At 50.4% G+C, this 13,303-nt stretch overlaps 3 protein-coding genes across 3 annotated transcripts; 2 read left to right on the top strand and 1 right to left on the bottom strand.

Annotated features, from left to right (window-relative positions):
• Positions 1–3,006: 3,006 nt before the first annotated feature.
• N7539_001106 (uncharacterized protein) lies at positions 3,007–3,421 on the bottom strand (the record flags this gene model as incomplete). The annotated part of the gene is made up of 2 exons (XM_056930710.1): positions 3,007–3,045; positions 3,104–3,421. The coding sequence occupies 2 exons, from the start codon at positions 3,419–3,421 to the stop codon at positions 3,007–3,009; spliced, it is 357 nt and encodes a 118-aa protein (XP_056795003.1).
• Positions 3,422–7,718: 4,297 nt separating this feature from the next.
• On the top strand, positions 7,719–8,638 carry N7539_001105 (uncharacterized protein; the record flags this gene model as incomplete). Its single annotated transcript, XM_056930709.1, has 5 exons — positions 7,719–7,744; positions 7,829–8,063; positions 8,141–8,251; positions 8,332–8,469; positions 8,543–8,638. The coding sequence occupies 5 exons, from the start codon at positions 7,719–7,721 to the stop codon at positions 8,636–8,638; spliced, it is 606 nt and encodes a 201-aa protein (XP_056795002.1).
• A 1,812-nt stretch (positions 8,639–10,450) lies between these two features.
• On the top strand, positions 10,451–12,603 carry N7539_001104 (uncharacterized protein; the record flags this gene model as incomplete). Its single annotated transcript, XM_056930708.1, has 3 exons — positions 10,451–11,287; positions 11,359–11,461; positions 11,540–12,603. 3 exons carry the CDS (start codon positions 10,451–10,453, stop codon positions 12,601–12,603), a joined length of 2,004 nt encoding a protein of 667 aa, XP_056795001.1.
• Positions 12,604–13,303: the final 700 nt, after the last annotated feature.

The raw sequence follows: 13,303 nt of genomic DNA, 5'->3' as shown, positions 1-13,303 counted from the left end.
CCATATGGAAGTCTGCGCCCGTCAGCCGCGCGATCCCAAGTCCCCAGATCTTGCCCACCACGACAACATGCTACATCTAAGCATTCGTCATAGGCGACTCGCCAGCCGTCCGGCAGAACAAAGTCAGTCATAGTCGGATTTCTAGCCGTGCGACATGTACATGATTAGGTTCGGGTGGACGGACGCGTTCGCATTGACCTGGAGAGACGGTAAGCTTAAGCCAGGCAGTACCATGGATCCGGGCGATGTCCCTGCGCCTACGTCCCGTCTTTCATTCATGGGCTGTGCCGGGCCCCAGTTATCTTCCGTAGTTTAATAGAGGGTCATGGTGATTTGTTTCCCAGCCTCCCCGGTGATAATCCCGTTGACCAAATTTGGATATATGACTCTATTGCATTGCTTGCGAGTACTGTAGAGTGTAGACTGTAGACCATATCTCATTTGCCGCCTGGAAGGATAAGTTGCCATTCTTGATAACATCTTGACCACGCTGCTCTAATACGTATATTACTGGTGGTGTGGTCCTACTGGGATCATCAATGCACGTCTATTGGAATTCATGTGGATTTCTATATCTCATCGTACGGGCATACTTTTCATTACGACATTGGAACCCTTTGCGTCTCAACAAGTCAGTAATATAAGCATCAAGTTGCGCCGAATTGGGATGCCGAGCTGAACTTCCCGATCTGCGGCTCGCTGGGTGGGATCTACCTTGCTGCTGCACCGGGGCACAGCAGTCATGCACATGACCTGACAATGTGCTCCATCTTGATTCCACAACAACGTCGATCAATACCCTCACGTGTCTCGTAATGGACGTGAGCCGCACAATCAGGCCCATCAATACTGACTTGTATGAGTACCTGGCAGGTACTACCTGCCAACCTGGTGCCACTGGTGCGGAACTGTAGATGACGAGGTGTCACCCCGTTATGGCAGAAGTTACATACCGGTTCCGCCGTCCAGCCCAGGCCTGATGAAATCCCATTCATATAGTACGGACTACGTGGTCTGAGACCTCGAACTGACGGGGATTTACCACCTCGTTGATTGATCAAGACTTGATGATGCAACTGCTTCAAATGGAACTGATAGACGGTGGTTAGTAGGTGTTGGATTTGCGTCAACTTCAACATTCATACCGGACAAAGGTACCCTAAGTCCGGTCAGCAGGGGTCCACATTTCCATATATCCACAGCTCCACACATGATAGAATATAGTGTATGAACTACGAACGCATAGCTGGGTAGATACTTCATAATTTCTCTTCTCTATGTACATTCTGATCCTGGAGATTGGAACACGCCTTTGAAACCTTGGATTTGTGAGTGCCTCCCGATGCGTCAGTCTCGCCGATCAAATACCGATTGTGGACATTGGACTACTGTATTTGAGAAGCACCTGCTCCACTTGGGTCAGGAACTCTGTTGATATTATTGCTGGAGGAGTTTGGTACACTTCCAGAGTGATGGATGGTCGATCATTATCCTGGACCCATCTTCCAGCGCTGATCAGGTCACATGGCATCATTTGCATGCATCATTGAACACTTACCTAAGTGTTGGAAAACGGGATTCTGGAGTGATATGTCTTGCGCTTTTTGGTCCATGACTCAAGGCGTGCCTATCAGTGTCAAGTTTGAGCTTTGACATGCTACAATAGGATATCGTTGTGATTGTGGTGCAGGGGAATTACGATCAACAATGCGATCTCCTAAATCCATTGGCCATAGGGGAATACATAATGAGCTGCAAAAGGTCGCTCTCGACCTGAGATATGGATCACAACGCGTTTTCGGCCACCCTGAGTTCCAGCTCTTAGAGAATCGATGGATCAGGATCAGAGTCAGAGTCATAGCGATGCAATTAGATACGTCACTACAAGAGAGAGAGGGGGAGAAAGTAGAAGGTCGAGAATCACTTTCTCTTCTAAGTGCTACATGTCAGACGAGAACTGATTGGATCAACGCGACGGGCGGCTGAAGAACAAATCTCATGTGTCATTGCAGTCGGGCCCCGACGAACCCTGGGGCGACCGTTTGTACTAAGCCCTGGCCCGCAGAGATCTGTTCGGGCCGGGCATCGTGCATGAGAGAGGTCAATTGACGGAGTACATGTTAAGATTGGTGACTGTTCAAGCTGCTCCAGCTCTGAATGTATGAATCAGAGTCTGAGGCCAGGCATAAGGCGCACATTTGTCCGACAGCACTTGACAAAGGTTGTTTAGGGGCCAGCGCCGAGTAAAATTGTTTACCGGTTCCCCTCGGCGGGGAAAACGGATATGAAGATAGTCGGGGTTTGGTCCAATCGTGTCCCGATCGAGTCTCCTGGATACATCGGGGCAGGATTCTCTGAATATGCACAGTCAAATTGTGATATTGGAGGTCACTGCAGGTAGTTACAGGCTCTCTGACGACCACGGAGTAATCATGTCTCTGACTGTGTCAGTCTCGGTACCTGGAAAGGTATGTACTTCCATTTCCAAGGACTACTGTATTGTACCTATGTTTTCCGTAACTAACCGTAGGACTAGGCTTATATATCGGCGGGCTGACAAGGCCCGTACCGACGGGCCCCAGCATGGATAGAGACTAACCATGGAATTACTCTTCAAGCACCGTGGTTCAAGCGCGGCATTACTCGCTTTCAATCTGGTGAGAATCAGATTTAGCTCGACATGTTATGATTTAGTAGCCTGTATGCCATGGTATTGATATGCCATGCCCATCGTGAGAAGACCGAGCACAGTATATAATGATACTGCTGCTGCACGTCTGCGTCTGCTGCAAGGCTCGAAGAGACTGCTTCTAGTGCGCAGGAGGACTGTACCAATTACTACATCAGAACGGTCATGGAAATGCACCGTCGCATACTACTGTAATGAGGTTCTCAGTGCACTGTGTGTACCTTGTACTTATATTTATACATGTACTGTTGACGTTATAGTACAAATGATGAGTCGTGAGTCGTGAGTCGTGAGTCGTAACTGGTAAATACTTGACTTTACCACCGTGGCACAGTGTCGACACTCGACAGTCGAATCTGTCGATCAACGAAAGCTCGGACACAAACGACCTGGCATACTACATAACAGTCTTACACCAGACCAATTCAATTTCAGTATTTGCTGAATATAGCCACCGTTCTCACTTTTGAGATCCTCTTTCCTTAAGCCATCTTCCAGTCCTTTCATTACGCGTTTCCATCCCAAATTGACTTCCCAGTTAGACTCACCGCGCTTCTCGCGTGTTCTGGCAATCTTCAGGGCCACCGCAAGTTTTCGTGCCCCCGAGTCGGTGTCCTCACCGCGTCTCCCCCACTGTCCCCAGAGGGACCCTTTTGACCTCCCTGGACCAAAAGCTCCGACACGCCCTTTGCTCTGGGCCATCGCGAGAATGGCCATATGGGGCCGAGACATTACGGGTCGCCCTGACCATGCTCGCGACTGGCTCGCAAGATGCACATCACCCCGTCCTTCAGGATCTGTGATCCATAACGGAGACCCAAACTGTGCGACTGTCAACTACAGCCATTAAGTGTGTTTTTTTTTGAGTGCAGGAGTCGACTGGAAATGGAAACGACATAGTGTGATGGGTCTGATTTCCGGTAAACCCAGTGATTGGGATAGATGGGGTCGAACAAGGTGAAAATGGACCAGTGGTCTGTTTTCTGGATCAGCGAGTGGAGAGGGCGTCGGTAATATCTTGGAAGCATCGCGGTTGCTAACCCGCTTCGTGGTCGCTCATTGCTGGAAGGACTCGACTCGGTGGGCCTGGCGTCAAGCCATGTCCTCGGGGAACGACGGATGCTTTAATGATCGTGGGTCGTGCCCAGGTCTGCCGCTTTGGCGGTGCAGGAGAGTTTGATCATGATCCTTTGACAGAGACATGACTGCCCCAGTGCACCATGACCGACAGTTGACTGACTCGCATAGACAGAATCGTCGAGCGTCTGTTGTACTCGTGACTCCCGAAAGGAGCCCTCCGACGAGCGAGCAAGCATACCTTGCAAGCAATGTCTCTGGAATCGACCAAGATAGACCATCGAGCTTCGAAGGGTTGATTGTGCGCGGTCAACCATACTCCCCCGGCTTTCCAGGCCACTCTCAGGGCCTATGAGTAATCAATCATGCACCCTTCATCACGAGGATGATGCGTCTCCTTCGTCCGAGCTTCGAGAAGGTCGAAAGTGGTCTGTTTCCCTTTGCCCCATACCGAATCAACCCATCACTTCATTGCCAACCTGAGGCGTAGTTTCACAGCAGTGCCTAGATCTGGCATGACTCCGAGCCCCGAAATGATGTCTGTGTCGCAGGCTCGCCTGAGCACAGAGACGATGTTTCCAAACTCGCGCGAAGTGGGCGTGTAGCCGTGTACGGTCCCTTCCAGGAGCTACGCCAATCACTGCCGGATGCCTCACCTTCTCCCACCAAGTCTACATGACGATCCGTCCCTGGAACAACATTTGCCGCTCACACATCACTATCAAGTGTGGCAACGGAGTTTCAACTCAGTGGTGCTGCGCCTCAAAGACCCATGAAGTAGTGATAGCCCTGAGTCGCACGCTTCTTCTGTGTCTGCCCAAGACTTGGCTCCGCTGGCTTCAATTTATGTTATGGAACTGGTGACTGCGCCTGGACATCTTCTTGTAAATAATCAAATGATTAGGTGCTTTGTAAAAGGCAGACGGTTCTGAGCATCGATTCTGTTTGATCATTGATCAAGACGACCCGGGAATCCGGCAATATCCAGGAAACAGGCGAGGTAATGCTGATGACCGCCGATGAAGCAATGCAATATACCTTACATCGGCCTCATTTGGGCATGCATGCTAACGAAGATCCTCCAGAAGCTGTCAAATTGACCCACAGCAGATGCCGAATGTCAATCTACAGAATGACATAACAGAATGGCGGACATCGTCACTCTGCTATTTCTTTTCCACCCCACTCACACCCCTTTTCACCACTCTTCCTTTTCCCCCTTTGCGCTTCCGTGCAATGCCCGCCATCCATGTGTTTGATTACACATTGCCGGATAGAGCAATTGGATGCTTGTGCTACCATCTGGGACAACGGGAGCATCAGCGCAACACCGCACGTATCAGGAACAGAACCAAAACCCCTGTGGGAAAATCCTCCGAGGAGATCTTTCCCACTTCTCCCGCTCATCCACCCGATCGGAAAGTTGTACCACTACCTGCCAGTATTTTCTTATTCCGTATTCCGTGCTCCTAATCTGGCAGCTACTATGAAACAGTAATCATGTCCATTGTAGTCTGTAGTTTGTACTTTGTACAACACTGAATACAATAGCCAGCTGCAATAGCAGTGTCTTTGAGGCAAGCATCAACTGCACGACTCAACCCACTTTCCCCCCTAATTAATTAACTTGCACTAGCGCCCGCTTAGCCAACACGAGACAGCCTCCCAACCCAGATATTGACCTACCGTTTCTGTAACTCACCTCCGACTTTCCCTCAAGTCGTTCGAAAAGGAGATTAGCACCGGTAGGACTAGGAGGGAGGACTAAAGAACTAAAAATCCTGGAATTACTCTCGGGTATGGTCCTATCCGCACCCAGCGATCCACTATCACTCCGGATTTGACTTAAGTGAGGTCGTTTCATTTGACGCTTTGACTGTTCTGGAAGGTTGTGAACATCAGTATGGCCCTTCTATGGAGACGCCGTGCTGATGTGCGCGGCCTTCTCCCTTTGTCTACTTTAGTGCCCCTCCTATTCACCCCCCGATTCCCCTTGTTCATCGTGCCTATTGTCCGGGATGTCAGGTATATGGCATATTGCTGCCTGTGTCTTGTATGTCACGGAGAACGTGAATTCCCTAAATATAACTCATGAAGATATTATCAGGGAGCACCACATTAGCCGACCAGACCTGATGCGGGACAGTCCTACCCCCTAAGAGGTTTCTAAAACGAAACGGGGAACATGGTCAATCTGTGCGACTCGTGAAGAATCCACTTCTGGTGCTACCTAGCTTCTAAGTCGTTAATTTTATCCTGTCAGCAAGCCTCAAAGTCAGAAATCCAGGAGTTAGCGCTTCTAGTGAAGTTTCTAGAAGGTCTTGACCGGTGTTAATGGAGCCAATCAGGGGTAAACAGAGATGCGTGCTTTACTGCATGCTGATGATGCAGATTGAAGGCTTGATGAGCAATCAAGGCTCCGAGTAGCGGGTAGCCTGATGAGATCCAGGTCCTTAGAGGCATTTCTGTGGTAATGTAGGGTGGCACCTACCTGGTTCAAGTGACCTTAACCTGAACCGTTCTGTAGCAGGTGGGTGAAGAGATGTGAGTCCTCTAGTCATAAAGTACCTCTATGTGACTCAACGCCCTATTTGGTATCAAGACCACTCGTCGAGGATTGGAATTGCAAAGATGAGGATCACCGGCAGAGAATAGGTGGGTACAAGATTCTTGTCAGACTTTGTCTTGATCTAGATATTTGGTTCGATTTTGCATGCCAGTGTGCTGTGCAGGAAATCTGATGACAAACGTGATCTTTGAACCGCCCTGAAATTGTTGATTGTGGGTGACTGATCTTGAATAGGCTATTTTGTCTGAGTGTATATGCTGCTACCGGCACTACTATGTTGAGTGTTTGGTATTGTGATCGCCTAGGGCCCAACGCCGTTCACATTTCCAACATCGACTGTCCCGGACTTCGTATGAGGCAGGCAGTTGCAAGCTACCATGGTTGTCTTCTCCCCTGACTCAGTGGAAACTGAAAGAATGGGGCTATTGTCTCTAAAGGAAACTATTGATATATAACACAAAGGGAATCGCTGGAGGAAAGGGACACTTTCTGATATCGCTCCACTCTTCGTGGAGTCTGCAGCTATATCATGTTGCTCTTTGTTGCTCCGACAGGCATCTCCCGCGCGCTTTATGCTTCCAGCGTCTGAATCCCCAAGCCAGACTTATCCCTCTTCCAGTCAAGGTCTCGCTCCTTGTAAGACAGAGAGCAGTCTTGATATCCAGACATGAATTTGCAAACAACTTACCATGATCCCATGAGCGGAGGAGGGCTCGGCGTTTTTCAATTGCCTTGCGTACCTCTCTTATGCTGCAGCTGGTACTTACACTTGAAACCAGTAATAGAAGCACGGTCATATTGGGCCTTTGCGAGGTTCCATCAATGTCCAGTTGAGATCAGCACATTCGTCAACCCGATGGTTACTCTGCTCCGAAGGAACAAAATTGGAAACGACAAGTCGTCTCAATATTTCAAGCCGACTGCTACGATCGTCGAAATCTAATAGTACATACATGACTATCAAATCAGTTGGTTGCCAGGCCGATTGGCGCATATGTTCTTGTTTATGCTCTTTGACTGCGTCCAATCCGCAGAGAGTTCCGGAATATCAACATACATCACGTCGAGTCTGTTGAATACTGGACTTGTGTCTGATGTGACCACCTTTTATCTGCATTAGGTCCGACTTTTTTTCTGTCTTTTCATCGTGCTACTCAGTCTTCCAACCTTCACAATCCTCGTTCCTTGAATAAGCACGCTTCGTGATCAAGACAGCATTTCCCAAGAAATTTCTCGAGATGTGCAAAAAACGACGCTATTGCAAACCCACATGGGCGCTCCGCGATGGATGGAAGAGACGAAGTGAGGATGAGTGAGTCTCTTCTTCTGTCATCATCGGAGATGAATTTGCAGTATCCAAAATGTTGACTTTCCACGACCAGAATGCAAACCATCAAGCTACCTGACACGTGAGTCCCCCGATCTAGCTCGTTGCGGCGGCGGATATTCGGATTATCTTTCTTTGATACTGAGGGACATTCCACTTGACATAGTATCACCTGCGCTCTCTGTGAACGGCAACTGCCCCTCGAACGATTCACTCCCTCGGCCTTGAAGCGTCTGCGCACGATGATTGTGCAAAAGGGTGTTGGCGCTTTGAAGGATCAACAGATCGCTCGATGTGATGGATGTGGCACTCAGTCTCGTCCTGAGCTCCATTGCATGTCCTGCAACCAGGTCCGGCCCATCAACGAATTCGCTCACACCCAGCGCCAATTTGATCAGCCTGTGAGAGGAACCATCTCAGTTGATGACTTTGATCTACTATACACTGAAGGTGATTGTTGACAATGTTGAGGTTCTAGGTCTGCCTTCCATGCCAGGACAATCTCCAGCTCGATGAGCGGGACAAGCTTGCGAGCAACCAAAGTGGAGGGGGTTTGATCGAGGCAGACGTCGAGCAGGATATCGACGAAGTGAGTCTTACTTTGTTTTTTGTAACGAAACAGCACGTTGGAGTTTTGACGACTGACTTTGGCCCATGTGGTCAATATAGAGATCTGACCCGATGGCCGTCTTCCCAATGGACATTGACATCGCCCAGCAAGATATCCCTCAGGAGGCTGGTTTGGGAGAGACCGCCGCGGGCCCAACGCTGCAAGAGTCAGATGAGAATGCTCTGACTTCCCAACCGGTTTGTGCTCACCTGCTCACCTTGAATCAATTGAAGATATTTGTTCTGGCTGACCATTGCTTCGTTCACATAGCGCATGGCTACCCTCACTTCCGAGTCCTCTCGTGTTGCGCCCCGTCCGCCCCAGAAGATCATCCAGGACATGGAGCTTGAGCTGCTCTTCGAATAGAATATATGTTTCGGGCTCAGTGGCTCTTGGTTGTTCCGCCACGGCGGATGGGACACAGCTCCGTCGTCCTCCTTTTCCCTTTCTTGCTCTTCTTGGTAGCTGAGTAGGACGATAGCTCCTATGGATTAGCCATACTGGAAAATGAGTCCACCTATCGACACTCTTTACAGGAGAGGGTTGTCTTTTCAATGCTTCAGTAGGCATTCGAACGGCCGGATCTCATGGCCAACGGTGACTAGACGTCAGTCTTCAAAATGGTCATACTCCACTCGAAGGTTCCATTGTAGCTTTCAGGTAATACATGGTCTCGTACCGTGGCTTGGATGTAGTTCATGTCCAATAAACCACGGTCTACGCTGTGAACGGCGTCGCATCTCTTGGCTCGATGCTTGATCACGGGACATGAGGAACTAGACAACCATGGCTCTGATGTAGTCGGAACTGTTCCAGGTCAATACATACTTCGCCCACGTTCACATTGAGGATGGATTCAGGGCTAATACGAACTTGAGTTTATTGTCAGATGTTCCTTCTCCTTCTCCACTCAGCGGTTGTTCTTTGTACTTTCTACCCATCATCTTCGACTCTACCAACGTTCAGTGTCGGAGATCTCCCGATTGGGCACGGCTGGTCCACCGAGGAAGTGATGCGCTGCCTTTCGCCACGAGGGAGCTGCAGGAGCACCGGCATTCTGTTCAGAATAAGCTCATCAGGCCAGCATTTTAAGGTTCTCGGGGGCTCTGAGACTGGTGACGGTCATTCTTGCGAAGATCAGGACGCCTCCAAGTCATTGTGGGCATGGACGATGCTCTTTTCAGTCAATGGATGGTTCAAGGTGAGCTCACAGGTATAGTATCGAATGTCGATCCTGGGCGGGCGGCACAGCTGATGACAGCCCTTGCGCCAGTGGCACTCGATCACTTTTAGATTAAATTGTGCGCCACATTCAACATGGACCGACCTTGCACTTCACACTATGAGTATGATGTGCATGGATCCTTCCGGTGACATCGACACGGCTTGTGTCTGTGACGTCGGGCTTCCGCCTGGCTAACTCATTCTATGCACGCAGGAAATTCATCGAGCAGTACAGCAATCCCTCGGACTCCCTCACTGCCGCTCACCTACCGGCTCCTCGATCGTTGGCGTTCCTCTTGTCGGCTTGCGTGCTATCCACAACTCAACCGCACCAACCATGAACAGCGATATAACGCTAGGATACTGGGCCTAAAAAGAAGACCTTGACTTTGACCTTCATTGGTCTCACAGGCAGCCCCCATTTCAATCTTCCACCACCTTCCGTCGTCATCAATTCCTGTAGACCACTTGTCCTTCGCTTCGAGGTGAGAGGCACTTGATTCAACTCTATCCACTCTACTGTCCTACCCGCCAGTGCTCCCAAGTCGCAGAGGGTGTGACGCCAGACACGGAAGGAGTCTTGAAGATCGCCACTCCAAATCGGTCGCATTATCGTTCTCGACCCTCCACTGCTATTCTTGTTCCACCCCCCACATCACCACGCCCCTCTTCGAGCGGGCGCTGGCAATTTCTCTGCCTGACGTCGACCTTCAGGCTGCAAATCTCGCGCCGTCGCCGTCTCACTGGCCAAGTCACACAAACTCCGCGCACTCTGTGGTTTCTTCTCGTGTCTTTGTGTCTTTCCGATCTTGGGCGACTTCAGCATTTGGTGTTACTCTGTCCATCAGCGCGACCCTTCTGGTGCGGTTCCCCCACACAGATATCATCATCACCACTGGGCCCATCCGCTATCCCGGGCTGCGTTGCCACTGAAACAACACCACTTCGGTTCAAATGGCCTACGATGGCTACTATGCGCCCTCAAGCCATTACCAGCCGAGCAGCATGAGCACGAGCATGCACTTGGATCCGAATGACCAGCACGGATATCCTCCTAATCCACCATATCCATCCAACAGCTATGAGGCCGACCGTCTGAATATGCCCCAGCCGCAGATGCCCCCACCAGGGTCGTCTCCCGTCAGTAGGGAAGCTGACCGAGTACGATCATCGTCCATGGGGCCCAGCCACGGTCATATCAATGATGCGGTGAGCTCAGCTGTCAACCACGCCAACTCGACCGACTATTTGTCTCCGGACGTTGTCAGCCAGATCACGGCGACGGTGATTCAACAGCTCAAAGCGACGGGATTGGGCAACCTCCAGGGCAACGCACCGCCGGCGGCGGCAGCTCCCCCTCCACGATCACAATCACAGCAGCAAGCGTGGCCTGCAGGTCCCGATTTGACTTCTCGTTCTCAAGCCGACTCCCCCCCTGCGTCTACTCAATGGAACGAGTCGATTCCACAGTTTGCGCCGCAGGCGCAGGTCAGTCCACGGTCCAGTAACCTCGACACCTCCCAGCCGCATTCCGTGCCTCAAGCGACGTCCTCCTCAGCATATCCGAGCGACACTCGTCCATCAGCCAAATCATCGCCAGATCCAGTCCGAGGAAGACAAGACTCAGTGTCCAGTCATGGCAGTCAGAGAGTAGAGCGGCCGAAGCCGCCATCCCGAGATGCGACGGTGGTGGAGATGACGACATTGGAAAAAATCTGGGGCAAGCTGTTTGTGGACGGACAACCAACGAAGAGGCTAGGCCAATTCTTGCGAGGAATTGCTATGCACCTGGTACGCAATTTGGAGCTACAGCGACGGCGATGTATGAAAGACAAGGAGATTGTTACTGACCCAGTGACTAGATTGAGGATTACCCCCCGGGAAACACGCTTGTGGTCGTTCCGGATAAGTTGCAGAAGTTTTATGCAGATACAGAAGTCTCATGGGACCCTTATCCTTGGCAAGGTAATTATTTTTTTCTACGATATGGGCTTGCTTTTCTTAGTGATCATTCATTTTGATGGCTGATGCCCGATTTTACAGACATCTTTGACGACCGAACATCCTCGATCTCCAGGCTATTCCGGGAAGTGAAAGCGCAGCATCACCTGGTCCAGCTTGACGATCTCACTGAAAGACCGGATATACCAGGTCTTACTCCTGAAGGGTTCGAATCGTGGGCTACGATTATGATTCAGACGCATCCCGAGCGAGAGTATGAGCGGCTGCAAAAGGCAGTGCTGAATATGCCCATCAGTAATCCTGATGACAAAAAGGAGCGATTCCCCAAAGAGATTCCGCGCCGCCTCTTCCCCGAGGTTCCCGACTTGAAATTAAGGGAGCAAGTTGATGATTATATCATGCGGCACTGTGGTGTCGATTTGCCACCAATCACCGAGGAAGAACGCTTGCGTGCCAGTCGTGTCAAAAAAGCTGCACCCGCCTCTTCATCTGCCTGCCACCTAGACCCCTCTCAATCTACTAGACCGGCGTCTGGCTCTTTCAATCGATCTCGATCGTTTGAACGTGAACGCCCATCCGGGTCCGTTTCATCGTCGTCTGCGGTGGTTGACGATGAGGACGAAGCCCTTCCCTCAAAGCCCATTGAGAGGGAAAGGAAACCTTATTCGGTACAACCGGGAGGTGGCAAGAAATTTGAAGACACCAGCCTCCCACGAAGTCGCACCGAAAGTATCTCGTCCGGTCGCCCCGTTGAAGTGCCGAGCTCCGCCACAAGCCATCGACACTCGACGTCGGACAAGTACACTCCGGACACACTCTACGCTGGCCGCGGAGTGTCTGGAACAGGCAAGACACGCCGTCGGTATTCCAGAGGTTCGCGCAGCTCCTCTCGAAGTGTAGGTAACGAGTACAGACGTTCCGAAAGCGACCTTCTTGGACGGGACTCGGCGTCCTCGCGATATGGCACGGCTTCCACTGGTGATATCTACACTGAATCGCCTACCTCTATTCTGCCAGAGGATGACATTCGACGATATCGTGAGCACCATCGCGGCGGTAGCCGCACGGGTGACGAGGAATACTATCGCGGATTACTTGGTGGTCAGGGTGGCGGTCCTGTGCATGACCACAAGCGATATCACTGACGAAAAAATGGCCCTATCCCAAGATTTCGGTGCCTCCCCCACTGTATTCTCTACCCTTATGTTTGGCTTCTTGTTTGCCTCTGTTTTTTGCATTTGCAATTGGCTATATTTCCCCACTTGCTAGCGTTTCCCCTTTGCATACCATACCCTTTTCAGAAGTTATGACCGGCCTCGTGTGGCAATGACGATGACTGATGTGCTTTCGTCTTTTCAATGTATTGTATACTGCACTCCTCTTAATCATTCAGATAATGTTACTAGATCCGCGCCGCGGCAAGGTATCACTACATTCCTCGCTTGCTAGCCTAGAGTTAGTTCGGAACTCAAGCAACAGGTGGTAGACACATCCATTACCTTTGAGCGTATTTATAACCCTCACTATCACGTTCATCTTACATCACGCTCATTTTGCCATATACCTCTTTCCAATTCGATGCGACAAAACACTTATCTCACCACCCGTAATCCATCGCTTCATCTATTTCGTTATCAGTCTCACTCCCTAGCGATTGCTATACTGAGATCCAGAGCTGCCAGATCATCCAACTCTTAATTTGTGTCAATAGTTGCATGGTGAGTAGATAGATGTTATTAATCTAGCTCCGGCTACATGACGACAAAGTATGGCTAAAGCTCTGGATCACTACTCATCAACCAATTATTACAGTCTACATTGTGTTTGGAATCATCACGCCTGTAT

Source organism: Penicillium diatomitis (genome assembly GCF_028827545.1).
Source record: "Penicillium diatomitis strain IBT 30728 chromosome Unknown utg000001l_segment0_segment0, whole genome shotgun sequence".
Classification (NCBI taxonomy): Eukaryota; Fungi; Ascomycota; class Eurotiomycetes; order Eurotiales; family Aspergillaceae; genus Penicillium; species Penicillium diatomitis.
The sequence above is the reverse complement of the archived record's forward strand: the minus strand, read 5'-3'. Positions and strand labels throughout refer to the sequence as shown.